The 23664-nt window shown below is 42.2% G+C and overlaps 1 protein-coding gene across 2 annotated transcripts in view; it reads right to left on the bottom strand.

Moving 5' to 3' along the window:
* Positions 1 to 5819: 5819 nt before the first annotated feature.
* NUCKS1 (nuclear casein kinase and cyclin dependent kinase substrate 1) overlaps positions 5820 to 23664 on the bottom strand; it is a 37771-nt gene continuing 19926 nt past the window's right edge. The window contains exons 3-7 of one of the 2 annotated variants that reach the window (XM_055144429.1): positions 20962 to 21067; positions 15517 to 15572; positions 11134 to 11286; positions 8590 to 8736; positions 5820 to 7034 (exon numbers count right to left, since the gene is read on the bottom strand). In XM_055144429.1, coding sequence (XP_055000404.1) covers positions 6835 to 7034; positions 8590 to 8736; positions 11134 to 11286; positions 15517 to 15572; positions 20962 to 21067 — 662 coding nt within the window. In that variant the 3' untranslated portion in view covers positions 5820 to 6834. Of the gene's footprint in view, positions 7035 to 8589; positions 8740 to 11133; positions 11287 to 15516; positions 15573 to 20961; positions 21068 to 23664 lie in introns of both variants that reach the window. The other variant, XM_055144427.1, reaches the window with a different exon arrangement.

Here is a 23664-nt window from a genome sequence, read left to right as displayed (position 1 = left end):
TGTTGTTTTTTGCACCCAGCGGTGCTCAGGGATCACTCCTGGGAGAGCTCAGGGGACCATGTGAAGTGCCAATGATGAAACCCAGGTTGGCCACGCACAAGGCAAGTGCTCTACCTGTTGTCCTATCTTCAAGCCCCATCTACTGCACTTTTGATGTAACTCATTAGACTACCTCAAACATTACTGTTTCTTAAAGATGTTATAAAAGTACACCAAAATATTTTTAGATATTTTAAAAATATTTTTAGATATTTTTAGAAACATTCATGGGACTCATTCATACAAGAGAATGGGAGCTGGCTTTAGAACAGCCGGGACAACCAATGCTCTGATTCAAACCCTTACTAGGTTCTACTGACCAACCATAGCAAATCATGCACTATCTGAACCTGGCTATTTTCTATAAAACTGGAGAAATGACAGTGTCTTGCTAATCTCACCGTGGCTGGGAAAACTGAGGAAATGTGGAAATGAAAACTGACACTGCAAAGTGCCAACAGCCAGTGTTAACATGAATACATCTCAGCTATGCAGAACAGTTAAGGGAGTCCCAAACGTATTTACCAAAACCAATCTCTGCATTGGAAGACCCGCTGTTTAAATCCTTTCTAGCAGACCGCTTCTGTTTCTTTAAACACTGTTCTGCAGAAGATACTTAAAGGAGCTGAGAGATAGTACAACAGGTGTCGCCCTTGCCTTGCATGCAGCCAATCTGGGTTCTATCTCCTGCACCCCATATGGTCCCTGAGCACCACCAGGAGTGATCCCTGAGCAGAGCCAGAAGTAAGCCCCGAACACATCCTGATGTGGTACAATGCCCGCCCCCCTTTAAAAAAAAGGCATTTTGGCACGTTAACCATAAAAATCCTGAAGGTTATGAGAAAAAGTGACTGGTTAATATCCTTTCTGAAGACAGCTTTGACCTGGGAGAAAAACATTTTGAGAAATAAAAGTTAGCTTGTCACTGAGGGATGCATACAAAAGCACTTAAGTTCTCATCCAAGGTGAGTCTGTATGTTAATTACACTGTTAATAACAAGAAGAAAATGTAAACAAGGGACAAAGTTGAAAAGAGCCCTCAAAGTTATAAAATCATCCTGGTTTCAAACTTAGACAGATCTTGTACTATTTCCCTATCAAAGAATAATTATAACTTGTAAGAAGTCCACATGAATATTTGAAATTGAGTGCAAAATGTTTTGTTATCCTTTATTACAATTATGTAATGTTAAAATGAATTCTGCTCCCACACTTCATCATCTTGGATATGAACATAGGAAAATGCTGCCTAGGAATCCTCTTGCACACGGTCCAGTGCTTCCTTGAACGCAAGGAAGTGCTTCTATTGCCTCTTCAGTCCTTACTCAAACGTCCCTTTGACTTTTTTTTTGGTTTTGGGGTCACGACTGGCAGTGCTTGCTTACTCTGGCTCTGCACTCAGGGATAACTCCTGGAAGGCTTTCGAGACCATGTGGCGTGCCGGGGAATCCGACCTGAGGTGTTTGCGTGCAAGACAAGTGCCCTACCAACCGTGGCATCACTCCCTTTGGCTTGAGAAAAATTATTTTCTTATTACCAACAACAGTGGTGGTTACTGTTCCTAAGGAAAGCAGTTCTTGGCCACCCCCAATGAGGTGGGACTGGGTGAGAACGGGTCAAAGTAATCAGTTGTATTAAGAAGTCAAGTGTATTTGCTTAAGAGTCGTACAAGAAGTACACAGAGCACACATCTGGGTTATAAAAGCCCTTTTATAAAGCCATTTTTAAACAAAAAAACAAAAAACAAAAAAAAAGTTTACAAAAGAAAAAAAGATACAGAAAAAAGTATAACTTGCTTCATATGTCCCAAAAAAGGAAAAATAAAGGGACAATGCCAACATGCTCAACAATAAAGGGTTCTTTTTTCTTATTTTTAATACAAAATACAAGCAAAGGATACACATACTTCAAACAGAGCTCAGGAGCAGACACGCAGTCCCGAAAACCCTTGAAGAAAAGAAAGCAGGAGCTTGTTTCCTCTTTGTCTATGCAGGTACATACAGAGACGGGGAAATGTGAAAATTAAGATTCACAGAAGACCATCACACAAGTTTACCTATGCATGTTGCATCTATAATTCATGACATGGTCAACAAAATCATGTTCATTTCGACCCCATTACATTTAAATTAAAAAAAAAACACCTTTTAAATAAAGTGGTTACATTCAAACGCTCCCTTCCTTAGTACCATGCTGCAGATCTCAGCACTGTTAAGGTATTGCAAGAATGCCCAACGAGCTGAAGTCTGCCCACACATCAAGGAATATTGCAATATTATAAGGGATGCCTGGTTTCAGCCCAAGGACAAATTATACGCTGCAGCAGGTTCCTTTTGTTACCCTTCCTGCTCAGAATGTAAAAGATTAAGGACTAAAATCAAGGAAGACTGGGAGTCTCAGAGTTGGCAAAATGAAGTCTAAAAGATGAATCAAGGCAAACAACTTCTGAGACCTTGGCTACCACTTAACCTGGCAAGTCTTAAGTTTTTCCTTAAAGCTTGCAGGAACTAGGTGTATAAGGTTTTGCTGCAACATGTTCATGGTAAACAAACTAAGTAGAGCTCTTATTTACAAATTTTGTAACAAATACTTCTGGAGGGGAAAAAAAAGAATTCACTAATTTCCAGAAGACAAGTTTAATTGCCAGACATATACAAACACACATTCACACACACATCCACACAATACTTCAGGGTTCTTTTTTTTTGTTTTTATACATGTTATATAGGGCATAAGCTGATTACTATACCCCTAACACCCCACTGAAAAGGAACAACAACAAAAAAAACCCCAAGTGTACCCTCCCCCCATAATCTAGAAAACCCTCCCTTCACCCGATGTACAAAGTGTACGCGCAAGGCGGTGCCCACCGGCCACACAGAGCACGCTCAGACAGATGTCCCCAGTTCAGTCATCCCACTGGTTTACAGGACTTCCCTACTAGTGGTTAATACAGTCAGCACCTCTGTCCATTGAGAATTAGGCTTTGTAAAAAAGTGTTACTTATGATATGGGATTCAAAAAGAATCATCCTGTGTTAAGTTTATCCTAAAACCAAGGGAAAATGGATTATAGATGGAAACTTGTTAATCGTTTGATGTCAAACAATAAACTAAGTCCCCTTTCAAAATCTTCTGCAATTTCATGCAGAGACCAAAACAGCTGTCTAACCTCTAGGGCAGTCAGCCAGTTATGCTGACCAGAAATACATTAGTTTTGTTCTGTCTAAATCTGAAGGCCATCAAGAGCCCCGGCTTCCTCCTTTCCAAACTTCTAAGGAGAATGTTCACCCTTCCATGCAACCGTAATGAGAGCCAAAGGAACGATAAAGCTTTCCCTGTTGACCGTGGTATGAAATTATTTACCTGCCTTTCCAATACTTTCAAAGCACCTCCTAAACTGGTTTATTACAAAGAAAAGCACTATTCCCTTCTCCCGTTAGTACTCTCAAATTCACTTGTTACTTGAATGGACACACTGGAGGCTTAGATCCAACACCGCAGGGTCCCCTGAGCACACCAGGAGCTATACCCAAGCACCACTGGGTGTATCCCTAAGCACTGCCGGGCATGCCACCTGCCCCCACCCCCCCCAAAAAAAAACCTATTCAAGTTCCATTTAATTGCCCATATCCACAAGTATCAAAAACTTGTAATGGATTTGAGCCTCAAATTTCACTCCTGATCTGTTTAATTATGAGAAAATGCTGTCTGAACCAGTACCATGAATAGTATTGGATTGAGGATTGAGTCCAGAGCAGACCAGTTAAACTGTGGGGGTTAAAATAGGCATCTGAGATCCTTTGTGAGAATTTACCCACTTCTATTTCAGGTTAAAACATTTGCCACTTGTTACCTCCATAAAGGAGGGAACAATCACTGATCCTCTCTCATGGACTCCCTAGGGAGAGTCTTGTTTTGGAAAGCAAGACATTCTATCATGCCTGAAGTTAAAATGTGTTTTTTTTTTTTGGGGGTCCACACCATTGATGTCAATCTGAGTTGAGGAGGGCTTAAAGCAGCAGCACGTTACAGACAGATTTAATCAATGTAATCTCCCCATTTCTAGATGTTAGGGTGATGAAATCTAGAAAAAAGCTATCTCCAGAACTTGAAAGTAGTGTCAGCAGAGCTGCTGCAATTCAGGTCACAGAGAATTTAGATGACAGAAACAAGCACCTTCAGGGGTAATGTCCCTCCTCCTGAGCACGCGCCCTAACACAGTGAATATTACAGCCATTGGAGCGCAGGCGCGGCTGAGGCAAAGAGGGAGCTTAGTCAGAGCTAAGGCTGAGGCAAAGAGGGAGCTTAGTCATTTGCCAGTGCCAATCCCTGCCGCTTATGGCTTGTAACCCATCCTGACCCGAGAGCAAGGCTGACTATTGAGCACCTATGTCCCGCTGTGACCTCACAGCTGTCTTCCTGTTTGCATGCTGGACTGGAGGGGAAGACTGAAGTGTTTCAAATCATCAGTAAAAGGTGGAGAAAACAAAGGTTTTTCAGAGCCTCCCTTGGGGACATAGATTTTTTTTTTTTTGTCCAGTCTACTAGGAATATGTAATACATTTTTCAACCCATTAGTAAATTTTTAAAAAAAGATCCCAAATGAAAAGCCCACCAAATGCACATAAATAACCTAGAAGGCATGATTACCTCTAAAGTATGTGCATAAATCAGAGATTTGTACAAAGCATTATACTAAAGAGACTGTGTGACATACATACAATATCAAGGCGTAAAATTTTAAAAGCCCCTTTCCCTCAACCTTCATGAAGCAGAGTCTAAGAAAAGCCCAAATGTTACTAGGAATGTAAGACTCAAAAAGTTATAAATTCCTAAAAAGTAGAAGTCCATGGTAAAAATACTGATAGGCCTTTTACCTTAAGAACACAAACCATGTGAGAATTGGCTACCTGAACAAGCCCACTAAAGTAAATAGAATACTCTTCAATACTCTCATTGCAAAGGTCACAAAAAATTCAGTGATCACGAAAGATCCAGTTGCCACTTGTTCAAGTCCTGCACTTTTGGCTAAGGACTACGTCTCCCAATTCACTCTTGCTCACGCACAGGAGCACTGTGTGAAATGACTGTCACTGGGCAGTTTTTTTTTTTCTTTCAATTACCAAATAAAGGTTATTTCTTAAAGTGTCTTAGAAATCAGTAAAAATATTTCTTAAATAACATTTGACTTAGGAACGACTGCAAGAAAGCCATATTGTCTGAAAAAATCTACTGCTGAGGAAGCAAATTTAAAGAGGAAGTTAAATTTCAGTAACAGTAAGGCTCCTATTGAAAGCTGCTCCTATTAATTTCTGCTATCAGGGTAGAGAGGAGAATCAACCCTTCAGATACATCTCCTGACTACTTTCACATGGCATGTAAAATTCTGTCATTAATTGTTCACAAGCCTCCTGGCTGCTTTAGTCCTACTGCTAAAACTCCTGACTTAACACGAGCAGTATCAGGAACACCAGGGAAAAGGAAAACATACACTGAGTAATGGGAACAGTGTATGCTCACTGCGGGCAGACAGAAGAACAGAGCCAGGAGGAATCATGTCCTACAGCACAAGTGGGGGTGCTGCGGCGGGGTGCTGCAGTAGTGTCCGGGGGAGTCGCAGGGAACCAAGAAAAGTGAATGGAAAGATCGGTAATAAAAAGGAGAAGACTCTATTTGCAAGTAAAAATAGAGCCTGGTTCATGGGACCTAAACGCACTCTACAAGCAGAAAAGAATCTCAATTCTGTTTTCATAAAGGAAAAATCCCAAGTCTCTGTGATTGAGTTTCACATTAACTAGTACTTTATTTTCTTAAAACTAAACATTGTCAGTTTGAGAAGAAATCCACTGTGATGTATCGATCGTGCCATTTAAATTCTAAAATCTGGGGGGGTGGAGGGAGGTTCTTGATAAAATTTTATCCAAGAAACAGAATAGATACAATACATAGATATTTTAAAACATGAACCATTCATCAGAAAACCAAATGAAAAAAATCAAGAGTAATTTGTTTTGGCGGGCCCTAAAAAAAAAAAAGTTCCTTAAGGACTGTAGCAGGATAAAAGGATCACTGGCTCTGAGTCTCTTTGAAATAACAAGGGATGAAATTTTTTAAAAGCTCATGTGCTAAAACAAGATGAGGAAACTCCGTTCTTTGCTTTGCCTCCTATGAAGTTATGAACACTCTTGAGATAACAATCCAGAATGCATCTTTATCTCCTCCCTGCCCCATCAGTGAAGGCTTAAAGTCATAATTACTTTCAGACATCAATCTTTGTGTATACTGATATATAAACCTGTATTAGATAACTGCTTTTTTTGTTTGTTTGTTTTAAGTCCAGGGCAAGGAAGAAGCAATCATTTGGAACTAAAACTCTTCTATACATTTTGATTACTGTTCCAACTTACTACCATTTAGTGAAAAGCAAAATTTCCATAGTGTTCACCTCAAATCTTCTTGCAGTACAACTGTGGTACCCCTTCCATTAAAGATACAAAGATGAAGCAATCGATCCAGTGATTCATTTGACATGGCTTTCATTGGGAAAGGGAGGGGAGAGGGGGCGTGGCAAAGAGAAGACTAGTAGATAAAAAGGAAAATTAAACATACAATGGTTTTCTTAAAAAAGAGAGAAAATGTTACTTTCAACAAAAGGAGAAAAGCACTGAAAGCCCGTGAGTCAAGCCACCGCCACAGCCATGTTCTAGCTTAAGTAGGTTTTCTCCCTCCCCCCTTTTTTCTTTTTTTTTCTTTTTTTTTTTTTAATAAAATCTCTCCCCAAACCATCAACATTTTAATCCTCCCCAGACTGGGCTTCCTCTTCAGACCCTTCATCCCCAGACTTCTCAGGTGGTGGGCTTGCGGAGGCTTTCTTCTCGGCGGGGCTCTCCGGCTCCTCGTCTTCTTCTTTGGGAGAAGGAGTCTTTTCCTTGGATGCCTTGGAAGCGGTGGGGCGACCCACCTTCCCTTTGCCTTTCACTGGACTTGGCGTCACTGAAAAAAGAAAAATATCAATTTGGGGAAAGAAGAAAAAAAAAAAAATATATATATATATATATTTTGATTTTGGGCTACACCCAGGTGTGCTCTGGGCTTACTCCTGGCAGACTCAGGCGATCATGTGGGGTGGCAGAGATCCAAGCCGAGTCAGCTAAGTAAGCTTACCTTACTGATTACTAATTACTAACTGATTACTAACTAATCAGTAAGGTAAGAGATAGTACCTTACCCACTGTGCTATCTCTCTGGCCCAAAAGAAAATGTCTTTAATATAAATACAAAAGAAAGCAGTAGGGAGGCCTGAGAGATAGTACAGGGAGTAAGGAACTTGCCTTGTATATAGCCAACCCTGGACTGTTGCCTGGTGCCACATATGGGCCACTGAGCTTCACCAGTGGTCACAAATGAGCAGACCAGGAATAGTCCTGAGCACTTTCAGGCATGGTGATCCACAATGTAGTCCCTCCCCAGTGCTTAAAAAAAAAAAAAAAATCCTACCCTTAAGAATAAAACTTATAGACAGGGGCTAGAGCAATAGCACAGCAGGTAGGGCATCTGCCTTGCACACGGCCAACCTGGTGCAATTCCTAGTGCAGAGCCACGAATAATACCTGTGCATTGCTGGGTATGACCCATAAAGCAAAAACAACAACAACAACAACAACAACAAAAAACTTATAGACAAACTACTAAAAACTAAAGTGGGTAGTAACATGCATATTATCCCTGAGTAATAACAACAAATATCCTGAGACAAACCTACTTCAAATTCTAAAAAACTGGCCATAAAAACGATCGCAGAGCAGTGTCTAGTCACTTTTCACCCACACTGTAACAATAAGCTCACAATAATGCTCCCTAATGCTCACAATGAAAAACAGGACTGGAGGGGCGGGAGTGAAAGCACAGCGGGTAGGGCATTTGCCTTGCATGTGGCCGACCTGGGTTCGATTCCCAGCATCCTACATGATTCCCCGAACACCACCAGGAGTAATTCCTGAGTGCTTGAGCAAGGAGTGACCCCTGTGCATCCCCAGGTGTGACCCAAGAAGGGGAAAAAATATATATAGGACTGGAGACGTAGCACAGTGGTTCTATGCCAGCATCACATGTGCTCCCTGAGAACCAATCTGGGAACAGCCCGAGTCCTGATATGTATGACCCAAAACCCACGGATGCTACTGAAACTGCACTTCCTCCTAAGTAGTATGGGAAACTACAAGTTATTCATGAGTTAAACAAGAAAGGGGAGAGAGCCACTTTGGAGGATGGAGTGCAAGCTCTGCACGCTGGAAGCTGAGGCTTGATCGCTTGCACAGGGGTTACTTCTGGCTCTGCACTCAGGAATTACTCCTGGTGGTGCTCAGGGGACCATATAGGATGCCGGGAAATGAACCCGGGTCGGCTGTGTGCAAGGCAAACGCCCTACCCGCTGTACTATCGCTCCAGCCCCTACCACTGTCAAGTCTTAATGAAGAATTTCTTTAAAAAGATTGTTGGTCTTGACATGTGCAAAGCAGTAACTGAATTTCCCTTCTGCAGAGCTCACCTGTTGCCTTTAGTCTGGGTTTGGGCATTTTCTTTTCTTTTCTCTCAGGTTTGGATTTCTTAACCATCTTTTTGTTTTTCTTTTTTGAACTGCCATAGTCACTATCATCATCGTCTTCCATGAGGAAATCTTCATCACTGCCGGAATCTTCTGAGGGAAAGAAGAATTTCAACGTCCAACTTAATGTATATATCCTTCCAAGTGAACAAAGGGAAAGAGCACTAAGAATGACTGGTACAGGGCAACTGGGAAGCAAATAGTTTTGGGCTTTATTTGTAGCTATATTCCTATTTTGGTTGGCATTGTCACTGACCCCGCCTATAAAATGGGCTTGTTGTAATGTTATACCACTTGTTTGAAAAGTGGGAAGAAAACAGATATTGCATCAAGACATAATTTTCATAAAAATCAAAGCCATGGAGCTAGAGAGTACACCGTTAAGGGCACAGACCCAGGTTTAATCCTGGCACCGAGCACTGCCAGGAGTAATAAGCCCCGAGCACTGCTGGGTCTGGCCAAAAACAACAACAATAAAAAAATAAATGAAGCGATCAAATTACTTGGTAGTTCCACCATTTCCGTATAGTACTGGTGAGAGGGGCTGGAGCAATAGCACAGCGGGCAGGGCATCTGCCTTGCATGTGGCCGACCTGGGTTCGATTTCCAGCATCCCATACGGTCCCCCAAGTACTGCCAGGAGTAATTCCTGAGTGCACGAATCAGGAGTAACCCCTGAGCATCATCAGGTGTGACCCCCCCCCCTGCAAAAAAAAAAGTACTGGTGAGACTGGATAAAAACAATTGATTTGGTGATTCAACTATGAATAAAAATGAAACAATATATATATATATATATATATGCTTATATTCAGTAGACTGGGAACATCTGTACAGGCAATTAGAGGCCTCCCCAAAAGCCTCTGTCCCTCTCAGCAAGCTACCAAAAGTATCCCACCCACACAGCAGAGCTTGACAAGCTACCCGTGGCATACTCAAATGCCAAAAACAGTAACAACGGTCCTCATTCCCCTGATCCTGAAAGAGCGCCCAATATGCCACCAGCACTCGACAGGGATGAATGGAGACGTCACTGGCGCCCGCTCGAGCAAAATGATGAACAATGGGGTGACAGCGATACAATGATATAAAGCAAGCAAACATAATTGATTTAACTTGTGAAAAGGTAAATTCTGTTACTAACATTTTTTTGAAGGGAGGTAGAGGTCCATATACTTCTCTATCAAGCTAACACATAAATCTTATCAATCACATACCATCAACTATTATTCTAACAATTAGTCAGTACTTCAATAAATGAAGATCATAATCATAAAAATATTTACAGATGTTTTATCTGTGATGCTGGGGCTTGGATCTAGGTCTCATGCATGCAATCTGCTTTTGATCTTTGAGTCATATCCCTGGTTGAATAACTGAATCATTTGCTTATGTATTTTGGCTTTTATTTTTTGGGCCACACAAAAAAACAACAAAACAAAACCCCTGCTCAGGGATCAATCCTGGCAGGCTCAGGGGATCATACGGGGTGCCGGGGCTTGAACCCCAGTAGGCCATGTGCAAAATAAGTGCCCTACATGCTGCACTATTGCTACAGCCCTTATGTATTTTCACTTTTGATGCCACCCCTAGCTGTGCTCAGGGGACCATATATGGTGCCTGGATTCAAACCTGGGTTGAACCTGAATGCAAGGCCCTGCTGTCCTAGCTCTCTGGACCCTATTTAAACCTCTTAATATCTATCTGTATCTTATCTATCTACTTCATTATCTAATCTACCAAACTATATTTGGTCAAGCTTATTTATTTGGTATTTAGGTCACATCAGTAATGCTCAGTGGCTATTCCTGATTGGTGCATAGGGGTTCCTCCCATCAGAGCTGGGGTCATCATGACATGCTGGTAATCAAACCTAGGTCCCCTGCACGAAGCATATGCTCCTCCCTCCAGTCCTCTGTGCCGTCTCCTTGGTTCTATCTTCTTTTTCCCTATTTTCAGGGACCACAGCCAGCTGTGCTGAGCTAGGGGAAGGCCCTGAGCTATCGTTGTTACAGGCCTGATGGGGAGTCTGGCTGGGGAGTCCTCAGGGTCACCAGGGCTCCTCCACCAAGGGCTGCTGGAAGTGTGGGGGGGAAAGGGAAGGCATTAAGGCATGCGTTTATGGGGACCTATGGCAGGGCGTTCTACTGGTAAGTATCTTCTCAATCCTGGTCCTAATTTTTATCTTTAGATTTTTAGGAACCAGAGTGACAGTATGGTGGGTAGTGTGTTTGCCTTAGCACGTGGCTGACCCAAGTTTGATCCCCAATACCACATCTGCCCCCCCCTCACCCCCTGGCATTGCCAAAAATGATCCTTGAGTACTGCCAGATATGGCCCCCAAACAAAAAATAAAGTAACTATTTAAATAGTAAAGTTTTCATATCTTCTAATAGTTAAAGAATTTGGTCATAACATTTAGCATCCACGAGAAGCCTGAAGCAAGCAGGGGGAACAGTCATAGAGTGATCTGCCGACTTCACGTACTCTCCTGGAATGGCGCTTCATCCTCCTCCTCTTGTTCTTCTTCACTGCCTACGTCTTCCATGAGCATCTCTCTCTGTTTCGACGCTGCTTTGGAGGCTGCCTGTCGTTGCTGGCGCACATTTTTATGATCTTCCTTTTCATCTTCACTGTCCTCTGTAAAATAAGTTGCGATGCAATGATCAAAGACTTGTACATTTATTTGACAGGTGACCAGAAAATCCAATAGAGTGACCAATATGAGCTATAAACTGCAGCTTCACTTCATTTAAAATCGGTAAAATCTATCCTTAAAAATTGCCCTGATGGGTGTTGGAAATTATATGACTGAAACCCAGTCATGAACAATTTTATAATGGTGTACCCCACTGTGATTTAATTTAAAAAAACTATAAAGAATAAAATAAAGTCGAGGGGCTGGAGCAATAGCACAGCGGGTAGGGCGTCTGCCTTGCACACGGCCGACCCGGGTTCAAATCCCAGCATCCCATATGGTCCCCTGAGCACAGCCAGGAGTAATTCCTGAGTGCATGAGCCAGGAGTGACCCCTATGCATCACCGGGTGTGACCCAAAAAGCAAAAAAAAAAAAAAAGTTGATAAGTATAAAAATATCCCATGATATGGGTGTTAGAACACTGTATGACTGAAACCCAATCACGAGCAACTTTGTACCCATGGATCTCATGGTGATTAAAAACAACAACAACAACAACAAAAAAATGAGGGGCTGAAGAGATTATACAATGGATAGGAGGGCACTTGCTTAGCATGTGGCTGACCCTGACACTATATATCCCTGAATATCACCAGGTGTGATCCCTGAGCACAGAGCTAGGAGTGAGCTTTGAATGTGGCCTAAATCACCAACCTAGCCCCAAATTCCTCAAAAGGTGCAAAAGGTATAAACATAGTCATGGGGATATAATGTATAGCATGATGACTATAGTTGGTAATGATACTGTACTCAATATTTGAATTAGAGACCTCTAAAGCTCTCATCAATGGACCAGGGAGTCGACTCAAAGAGCACTTTGCACACGGAACCCCCGTGTTCAATCCCATGCACACTCAAGGTCTCCTGAGCAACTCTAGAAGTGACCCATGAGCACTGTAACTGGCTGTAACTGGCTCTGAGCACCTCAGGGTACGGCCCAATGAGGAAACAACACAAGGAGCTCTCATCATAAGAAAGAAATTGCCCTAATGTTTAACGATAAAAATTTCCTATAGGGGGGCTGGAGTGATAGTACAGTGGGTAGGGCGCTTGCCTTGCACATGGATGACCCGGGTTCAATTCCCAGCATCCCATATGGTCCCCTGAACACCGCCAGGAGTAATTCCTGAGTGCAGAGCTAGGAGTAACCCCTGTGCAGTGCCGGGTGTGACCCAAAACGCCAAAAAAACCCAACCAACCAACCAACCAAACAAACAAAACACAGAAATTTCCTATAATACAAAAGAGAATCTAAAGTTCAATAATAAACTAACTGAGACTGTAGGATGCTGGGTTCAAGGCCCAACACACACACACACACACACACACACACACACACACACACACACACACACACACACACACACACACACACACACCACACACGAGCATGCACTTGCACACTAAAGAAAAGAAAAGATGACCTGAGAGGGTAAACCAGAGATATAGTGATGCTAAAATTAAAGTGGCTAGAGTGAAAGAAAATAAACTTTTACTTTTTTTTTTTTTGCTTTTTGTGTCACACCCAGCTATGCTCAGGGGTTACTCCTGGCTCTGTACTCAGGAATCACCCCTGGCTGCGCTAAGGGGACCATATGGGATACTGGGAATCTAACTCAGGTCGGTCGCGTGCAAGGCAAACGCCCTACCTGCTGTGCTATCACTCCAGCCCAAAACTTTTAATGTCTTTTCTTTCTTTTTTTTGAGGGGGAGAGAGTCACATCTAGTGGTACTCAGGACATACACTTGGCTCTGTGCTCAGGGGACCATATGTGGCACCAGGACTGAACCTGGGCCAGACACTTAAAAGGCAAGCACTTTATTTACTATACGGTCTCTCTGTCCCTCACCTTTTACAAGAGTGAACTTTAAAAAACGCTAACATGGGGCTGGAGCGATAGCACAGCGGGTAGGGCGTTTGCCTTGCACGCAGCCGACCCGGGTTCGAATCCCAGCATCCCATACGGTCCCCTGAGCACGGCCAGAGGTAATTCCTGAGTGCAGAGCCAGGAGTAACCCCTGTGCATCACCAGGTGTGACCCAAAAAGCAAAAACAACAACAACAAACAAACAAATACGCTAACAGTACATAACCAGGGTTTATTTTATTTGACCACAAAGTCTCATTAATTTTTTGAATGAAAATTCTTACAAAAAGGGTTGGGGAGGGGCTGACACAATAGCACAGCGGGTAGGGTGTTTGCCTTGCACTCAGCCCGACCCGGGTTCGATTCCCAGCATCCCATATGGTCCCCCGAGCACCGCCAGGAGTGATTCCTGAGTGTATGAGCCAGGAGTAACCCCTGTGCATCGCCAGATGTGACCCAAAAAGAAAAAAAAAAAAAAAGAAGGGTTGGGGACATGACTCAAATGGTACAACATAGACTTTATCCTGGGTTTAATTCTTAGCACTGTGACCTGCAGAGTACCACTGGTATAACTCCATAACAACAAAAACTTACTTGCGAAGAGTACGGGGTGACTGCCTTGCATGTAGCAAGCCTGGCTGATTTGGCACCAGATCCCTGAGTATCAGCACACACAGCTCTGAAGGTCCCCAAACACCGTTAGCTGAAGCCTTGGAGCCCTCTGAGATCGGCCAGGGTGGCCCTGACACCAAAGGACCTGAGAAGTACATGCATGCTTGACTCCTTGGTCTAAATCACTGGCCTTTTGGCCAAGAATTGCAAAGAAGGGCCCTGGGCCTTCCAAGAACTGCCTGGAAGTCCTCAAGGAGGAAAAAAAAAAATCTTATAATCACACATTCCTTGTGGCTACTGTTTCTAAAGACTACTTTCCAGGGGCCAGAGAGAAAGCTCAATGGTCTAACACATGCTTTGTATGCAAGAGGCTCAGGTTCAATCTCTGTTATCACATGGTTCCCTGAGCACCACCAGGAGCCACTCCTGAGCACAGAGCCGAGACGTCCCTGAATAGCACTAGCTGAGCCCCCCTCCCCCAGATAAGCCAAAGACTATTTTGAAGCTAGTAGGTATGAGCCTGTCCTTTGCCATTCATCCCTGAGCTGATCATGCTCCTTTTATGCCTCTCTAGCAATCAGTGTATATTTCGCATGATGTCTTGTTGATGACAATGTTCTTAAATCTTGACTACAGATGATAATAATCTGTAAATAGCTTCATCTATAAATAGCCTCTTTTTTTTTTTTCCTTTTGGATCACACTCAGCGATGCTCAAGGGTTACTCCTGGCTCATGCACTCAGGAGTTACTCCTGGTGGTGCTCAGGGGACCATATGGGATGCTGGGAATCGAACCCGGGTCGGCCGTGTGCAAGGCAAACGCCCTAACCGCTGTGCTATCACTCCAGCCCCTCATTTTGTTTTTTTTTAATGAGGTGGGGGCAGTGCTTGGGGAGCCAGGCAGTACCAGAGACATGTCCTATGGCCTGGTGCATAAACACTTTTAAGACACGAAGCTGTGGGGGCCAGAGAGAGAGTACAGTGGGGGTGCTGGCCTTGCACATGGCTGATTCCCAGCACCCTATGCGGTTCCCTGAGCACTCTCCTGAACAAAGAGCCCGGAATAAGCCCTGAGCTTTGCTAGATGGCTCCAAAAGTAAAAGAACAACAGTAATAACAAAGAGCTGCTACAACTCACTTAGACCCACTGAATCAGAAATCCTGGGGTGATAGAGCATATTAAAAAAACGGTGTTACAGAGTTGTTACAGAATTGAGAATCATTATAAGCTGTTTGAAGACAGAAACAACTTCGTAATAACGCCAGTATCTACAAGAGTATCTGGCAGAATTTAAAGAACACTTAAATATCCAATCAGGGATGGTTCAAAAGAGTGATCGCCAGTGATGATAAGTGTGTATGGCAAGTTTGAGGGCCTGAGTTCAATCCCCAGAACTGCAAGGCCCCGGTAAGAGCACTGAACCCCCAGCTATTGCCAGCAGCGGTCCTGTTCAAGGAAAAAATAAAAATTTTATGTAGGGCCAGGGATGTGGCTCAATAGAACATACAATTCAGCTCACATGTCCTGGGCTCAGTACTGTATCACTGTCATCCCGTTGCTCATCGATTTGCTTGAGTGGGCACCAGTAACGTCTCCATTTTGAGACTTGTTACTGTTTCTGGCAGTTAATTTAAAAAATACAATATAATAAGTAGAATTACTTCTAACAGGTTAAAAGTACTTTACTACCTGCTGAGTGAGAATCATCTTTCTTGGTCTTCACATCTTTTTCTTCAGAATCCTCGCTGTAAGGGAAAAGGGAAAATGCTTAAACATCTTGCATCAAATGAACTGAGCATAGATCTCCAGATTCTGACTGAGAAAGAACACTGAACAATATCTTATACACAAAGTTTTAAACAGATGCTCATCATTTCCTACTTTACTAGGATACTGGTGAAGAAGCATAATTTGAACTTACTCTGAAAAACATTCCTACCAAAGACTAAAAGCAAGAATAAGAATTTCTCACCTATGGATAAAGCCTGGTTTACAAATATAATCAATAGGAAAAAAATTTTGTCGTCAGATGCAGAGTATAAAAATAAATTCTAAAATGTATCAGACCTGAATCCATAAGGTACAAGGAGGGAAACAGGCAGATCTCTCCATGATAATAGAACCAAAGGCATCTTCAAAGACATCCGCTACTCACCAAGCAAGTGGAAGCAAAGATAAACAAATGTGACTACATTAAAACAAGAAGTTTCTCCACCTCAAAGGAAACAACAAGCAAGATAACAGACAACCTGCAGAATGGGTGAAATTACTTAACCCAATGCTCATCTGATAAGTGGTTAATATAAAAGATATAAGGCACTGGTCGAACTTTATAAGAAAAAAAATCTATCTCTATCAAAAAATGGAGAGAAGAGATGAACAGAAACTTCCTCAAAGAAGAAACATAAATAGCCAAAAGGCACATGATAAAATGTTCTGCATCACTAATTATCAGGGAGATGCAAATCAAAACAACAATGAGATACCATCTAAGAGAGACTGACACACATCAAAAAGAACAAGAACAACCAGTGCTGGTGCTTATGTGGGGAGAAAGAGACTCCCATTCATTGCTGGTGGGAATGTTGACTAATCCAGCCTAGACTTCTAGAAAACATATGGACATTTCTAAAAATCTAGAAATTGAGTTTTCCTTTGACCCCAGTTCTCAAAATATACCCCAAAGGCCCAAATACTAAATGGAGAAAAGACTTGCACCCCTATGTTCCTTGCAGCACCATCCACAATAGCCAAGATCTGTAAACAAGGCAGTGAAATATTACTTGACCATAAGGAAAGTAAAAGCCATGAAATGTGCTGTAACATGGAGGGACTATACCTTGAGAGTATCAGACTGAATGAAGTTAGTCAGAGAGAGCCTGCCATGGAATGACCTCTCTCACATGCAGGATACAGAGAAACATAATAGTGGAGTAACAAATGCCCAATGACAATGAAAACAAAGAACAGAACAGGAGGACTGGAATTTGGTAGGAAGCATGCCACTTGGGGGAGGGAGGACAGGACAGGGAAGAGGCAACGTCTATGGTGGAGGGAAGCATCCAACTGGGGTAGGACTTGGTGCCCAAATGTTAGTTAGGTATGAAACCCTATCAGCAATGGTACTGTGGTATTGTCAACCGCAGAGCAAAACCAGCAAAGTGCCTCTTGTACAAGCAGGGTGGGAAGCAAATGGGATGGGGGGACACACCCACCATGGAGGAGGGAAGTGAGTGAACACTGGTGAATCAACACTGAAACCCAATCATGAATAATTTTGTAATGTCAAGTTAAAAAAAAAAAAGACAAAAAACCTGAATACAAAACAAAAATAAAATACATCAATGATTATAAAGTAAAATAGGCAAATAAACAGACAGCAACAAATAAAGCTGCAAAAAAAAAAAATCCCTAGAGTACAGTGTCATAACTAAAGGAAATCAGAGTTCAGCTATAGCACTTTACCAACAGGCCCAAGTATGCAAAGCAAAAATCTAAAATGTGCTGTCTCTATTAATTATGTGTGGCAGAAGGTCCAGGGGAAGGGCTTGGGGCTGGCGACTGAACCCAGGGCACCATGCATGCAAGACATGTAGTACTAAACTATTACTGGGCTCCATCTCCAGTTCCGTCCATTATTTCTATATATCAACAGCATTAACACACAGGTCAGCTTTCCATCACGGAGAAAGTATTTTTTCACCTCAAAAACAATGCAGAGTAAAATAGTTACAAAGTCCTATTTTGTTTTGAACAAAAGTTCAAAGTCCTATGGCAAGGTTTTTTTTTTCCTTTCTTTTTTTTTTTTGCTTTTTGGGTCACACCCGGTGATGCACAGGGGACCATATGGGATGCTGGGAATTGAACCCAGGTTGGCCGCGTGCAAGGCAAACGTCCTACCTGTTGTGCTATCGCTCCAGCCCCCATATGGCAAGTTTTAAAAAACAATTCCTGCTCAGTGTATAAATCAAAGTTCAGGTGTCACAAGCAAGGCAAGTGCAGGGGGTCCAGGCAAGTGCTGTCTACTGAGTTATAGGCCCAGTTTACAGATCAAGTTTTTAAGCCACAGATACTTGTTTTATACACTTACAAATCTCAATCTGGGAATCTGGATTCTTGTCTCCCATCTGAATCCTTAATCACTTCACATTCTTTAGTGCTGAAATTTTATGATTCCATGAGAAATTCTAACCAAAAATGGGAAAGATTCATACATAAAAATTGCTTTCAGGGGGCCAGAGTGCTAGTATAGCCAAGTAAGGCATTTACCTTGCATGAGGGTGATGCTGGTTCGATCCCTGGCACCCCGTATGAACCCCAAGTCCCCCACAAGTGATTCCTGAGTGCAGAACCAGGAGTAATTCCTTAGACCACTGGGTGTGGCCCCAACCTCCCTCCCCACCAAAATAATTGCTTTCAGGGGACTGGAACGATATTATAGCAGGTAGGGCATTTGTCTTCCAAGCTGCTGACCTGGGTTCGATCCCGGCACCTCATTTAGTCATCTGAGATTGCCACCAGGAGTATTCCTGAGCTAGAAATCACCCTGAGCACTGTTAGCTGTAGCCCAAAACCAAAACAGAACAGTCATTTTCAGGACAGGGAGATAGCTCAAAAGGCTGGTCTATATGTTCTGCATGTGGGAACTGTGACTCTCCCTGCCCCAGCCAGTATTTTACTGGAGGAGTCCTGAGCCTCTCCAAGTACAACCTCCCCCAATTTTTGCTTTCATAGCTTTCCTTTCTCAAAGAGCAAGTCTAGAAAATCTCCTTTGGTGTTTCCCATTCAAGTAACAAACTATATAAAATAAGTCTATTTAAAAGACAGAATTGTATCATTCACTCTAGTTATTTTTTCACTGGGTTTACACAATCCTTGAGTCCCATTACAGCAAAGCCAAGTGAAAGCTGAACTTTTAAGATGAGAAGAACAGAAAAAATACAAAATACTGATTTGGGAAAAATGATACTTAATTAACAAGATACTTAATTCAAAATGGTAATAAAAGCTGTATTTATTTATATCATTCCTCACACTTAAAATCAAATGTTTTCTATAAGAAAAAATAGGTATTAAGTACAGTGATGAGATATTAAGGTCAAGAAGTAGCTGATTCCTATTGGAAATATAATAAAGGAACATAAAAAAGGTAGTTGTAAGTTATGTTGATATCAGACCAATAAGCATAATTAGTGGGACCAAACAGCTCAAACATCTGGAGCAAATGTGTTATAAGCAAGAGGCTCAAGTTCTATTCCTGGTCCCCTAAGTACCATAAGGAATAGTCCAAAATACAAAAAGTGCAGGGGGTGGGGCAAGAAATCTGTATTAGAAAGATATACTATGGAACTATAGAGGATGTCTCCTCACAGTATAACTCTATTAATAGTTTCTCTTCAAAACCAAGTTTTTGAAATTCTCCAGAAGAGTAAATATTGGGTTAATAGCACAAGCAAATAGAATGTATTAGGAAAACGTGTTTAATATTGTCTCTGCACTCTCCTGAGTGCAGAGCCAGGAGTAACCCCTGTGTATCACCAGGTGTGACCTAAATTTCTACAATTTAGGATCCCATGAATTCAGAATAGAAAAGTGACCACCTGAGGTTTTCCTGAAGTGTTCCAAAGGTAAATATAAGTACTACTAAAAATTATCGTTTCATTTAACTGTTCATAATAATGTTTAGAAATGGTTTAGCTCAGGGCTGGTGCGATAGCACAGCGGGTAGGGCGTTTGCCTTGCACCTGGCCAACCTGGGTTCGATTCCCAGCATCCCATATGGTCCCCCGAGCACCGCCAGGAGTAATTCCTGAGTGCAGAGCCAGGAGTAACCCCTGAGCATGGCCGGGTGTGACCCAAAAAGCAAAACAAACCAAACCAAACAAACAAACAAAAACCCCTGCAGTTGGGGCTGGAGCTATAGCACAGCGGGTAAGGCGTTTGCCTTGCACGTGGCCTACCCGGGCTCAATTCCCAGCATCCCATATGGTCCCCTGACACTGCCAGGAGTGGTTCCTGAGTGCAGAGCCAGGAGTAACCCCTGTGTATCACCAGGTGTGACCCAAAAAAAAAAAAAAAAAAGTGGTTTAGCTCAATGGTCAAAAATCCACAGGGCATAGTTTCAAAGCCTGTCGATCTGTTTGCTAGGTAGCCTTGGATAAATCATAAAATACTTCTAAATCTAGTAAATGTTGTGAGAATTAAATGACAATGTATATGAAATATGTGAGACTAGCATGTAATAACCATAAATAGTTGCTATTACCAGTATCATCAAGGAGGTCTTAGGGGAGAGGGAGAGAGAGGGAGGAGAGAAAGGAGAGGTGGAGTGGGAGAGGGAGAGGGGGAGAGAGTAGAGAGAGAGGGAAAGAGAGGGAGAGAGAGAAAGAGAAAATGAGAGTGAGTATACCTGTAAGAATCAGAGAAAGCTACAATATCCAGGTTTCATAAACTAATTTTAGTTAAAATTGAACTTATTTACAAAAACTAAGGGTAAGGGAAACTACCCCAAAAAATAAAAGATTTTTTAAACTAAAAAGAACTGATTACAAGACAGAACTTGTAGGGTATACAACTTAAGATTTTATAAGCTTGAGTTATTTTATTATTCTGCAGAGATTTATGAGTAACAGTGCACTTATTCTTTGCCGTCATTATAACCAAAATATCAATACTGTTCTTAAAGGACAATCTTTTGCTTAGACCTGAGATAGCAACCAAAGGTGCTGTCAGAGATTACCTCAGATCTCTAGGTTGACTTCAAGCACGTTTTTTATTTATTATTTTTGTTTTTGGCCCACATCCGACAATGCTCAGGGGTTACTCCTGACTCTGAACTCAGGAATTGCTCCTGGCAGCGCCTGGGAGGGGGAGGAGGCCATATGAGATGCCACAGATCAAAGAGGGTCAACCGAACGTGGGTTGACCACATGCAAGGCAAACACCCTATGCTGTACTATCACTCTGGCCCCTTAAGCAAGTCGTGACCAATTCAGAAACATTACTGTAAAATAATATTAAGTGGATAATAATCACTTCCCGAAGCAAATGGAAACTATCAACTTAGAGATCAGAAACTACCCTCATTTCAGAGTAGTGACAGTATAAATAGGATCAAATCAACAATGCTCTTACCTGTCTTCCTGAGAATTCTTTCCAGACCGTCTCTTATTTTTAGCTTCTCGGGGAGATGATCGAATTTTCTTAGCTGGAGGGCCTGAATCTCTTCCATAATCTTCATCTAAAGAGACGAAATTAAAAAAATTCAACAAACTATATTATGATTTTTACATGTAGAAATCACCATTCAGAAATCACCACTGAAATACCTTTCATGTTCTTTTTTATTCCCAAGTTTTGTTTTGTTAAAGCACTGTGATTTACAAAGTTATTCACGGTTGGGTTTTTGACATACAATGTTCCATTATGGATCCGGTCACCAGTATCAACTTTCCTCCACCAGTGTTTCCAGGTTTCCCCTCTTACCCCCTCCTCAGCCCGCCACCTCAACAGGCATCTTTTAAAGTTTAATTATTAAAGTTTGGGTCTCATGACTTGAGTGTTGTTGACTCTATGGTTTGGATATTTAGCTGTCATTCCTAAACATGACCTTGACCCTCTCGCCTGTGGCTTCTCATCTGTCTCTTCTCCCTCTACTCTTTCATGCTCTTTAAAGAGTGAGGAACATTTCCAAATCATCTTTCATTCTGGAAAAAAAAATCATTTTGGGGACAAAGAGATAGTACAGCAGTCAAGGCACACGCCTTGCATGAGGCAAACCACTTTGTTTGATCCCTGGCACCACATATGCTCCCAGGAGTGACCTCTGAGCACGGCTAGTTATGGCCCCAGAACATGAATAAATAATTACTTCTTTTTCTATACACCTCCCTTTCTATTTCTTCTTCCTCACCCCTTTCTTCTCAGATATCTTTACTTCTACTATTAATGTCAACTGGTTTGTTATACTTTGTTGACTGTTCATCAATTTTATATCCATCCTTGTATTACACACGTAGGTGAAATTGTCCCTATTTATTTTTACCTTAGGCATTGTGATTTACAATCCAAACAATGAGAAGATTTCATGCATAAAACATTCCAGCGCTGCGACTGGAATGGTAGTTCAGCTGGTAGGGTGCTTAACTTGTACACAGTTGACCTGGGTTCTATCCCCGGCATCCCATGTGGTCCCCTGTGCACTGCCAGGGGTAATCACTGAGTGCAGAGCCAGGAGTAACCCCTGAGCATCAGTGGGTGTGGCCCCATAAAATAAAAAAACAAAAGACCAAACCAACTAACCCCATTCCAGCACCGCACTCTCTGCCACCTAGTGTCTCCCCCATCCCTTTAGCTCTCCCTCACCATCCTCTTGTAAGGCTATTCTTCCTACTAAAGACTAGTTCTCAGTTTCTGTTGCCTTTGGGCATGTAATTTCCTTAGTATGTGTTTTTTTTTGGGGGGGGGGAGTGGAGGGGGAGGTTACTCATGGCAGTGCTTGGGGGACCATATGGGATACTGGAAACTAAACCTGGGTCAGCCACATGTATTTAATTCCCTTCAAGTATTTAATACATGTATTATTTCTGGAGGTTGGGTCCTGTTACTTTTCTTCTCAGGTTTTTGTGCTCAGGTCACTCCCAGAAATGCTTGGGGGACAACTAATGCTGGGGATTAAACCAGGATGGCTGCACACAAGGCAAGTCCCTTAACTCTTGTACTACTTCTTGGCCTGCTTGTTTCTTTCCTGTTTTGATGGGAGTGGTGGAGGAGGGGGTCATGACCGATGGTGCTTAGGGCTTACTCCTGGCTCTGTGCTCAGAGATCACTTCTAGTGTGGTTTTGGGTGCCAAGATAGTATCCTGGGTCTGCTGCGTGCAAGGCAAGCTCCCTACCCACTATACTATCTCTCCAGTCCCGGCTTACTCTTATTTTAATAGCTATATATTTCCTGAGGTTTTTTTTTTTATTAGTGAATCACCATGAGTTACAGTTATAAACTTGTGAACTTTCATGTTTGCATTTTGTTTATATCCCTCCACCAGTGCCCAGTTCCCTCCACCAATATTTTCTGAGTTTTTTCAAAGTACACAAATTATCTTTATAAAGTTATATTTAAGAGAAAAGAAACAAGTAGTACATATATCTGGAAAAGAATGAGATTAAAAACTCGTTCTAAAAATCCTTTTATGAATATGATATCTCTGTGTCTGCTTATGGCTCATACCAGGTAGTGCTTGAGGGCTACTCCCAGTTCTGTGCTCGGGTATTGCTCCTAATGGTGCTCTGGGGACCCTGTGAATCCAACTAGGGGCCCTACATGCAAAGCATGAGTGGAGTATGGCTAAGACTGAGAATTAAGATAACTACTCAGCTATGATAAATCAGTTCACAAATCAAAGTTGCTTCATAAAATATTCTCATCTTCATTACTTTCTTATGTAAAAATCTTAAATATAGTCAGATAGTTCACATGGCTGGTTCAACACTTGATACTACATATGGTTCTCTGAGTACCAGCAGAAGTAAAGGAGTGACCCTGAGCACAGAGTCAGGAGTAAAGCCCGAGCATATCTAGGTGTGGCCCAAACCACCCCCTTAAAAAGTTTAAAAAAAGGAAAAAAGAAAAGAGTGTGCCGGGGGAGCACACTTGGTTATGTTCAAAGGCAACTCTTGGTTCTGTGCTCAGGAATTATTCCTGGAAGTGCTCATGGGACCATAAAGGATGCCAGGGATCGAACCCAGTTGGCTGTGTTCAAGGCAAATATCCTTACTATTTCTCTGAACCCCTCAAAAAAGAAAAATCTTAAGTGATCCCCATTAACAAAATCTATAGAT

This window comes from Sorex araneus, chromosome 7 (assembly GCF_027595985.1).
Source record: "Sorex araneus isolate mSorAra2 chromosome 7, mSorAra2.pri, whole genome shotgun sequence".
Taxonomy (NCBI): Eukaryota; Metazoa; Chordata; class Mammalia; order Eulipotyphla; family Soricidae; genus Sorex; species Sorex araneus.
This window is presented reverse-complemented; position numbering and strand designations above follow the sequence as displayed.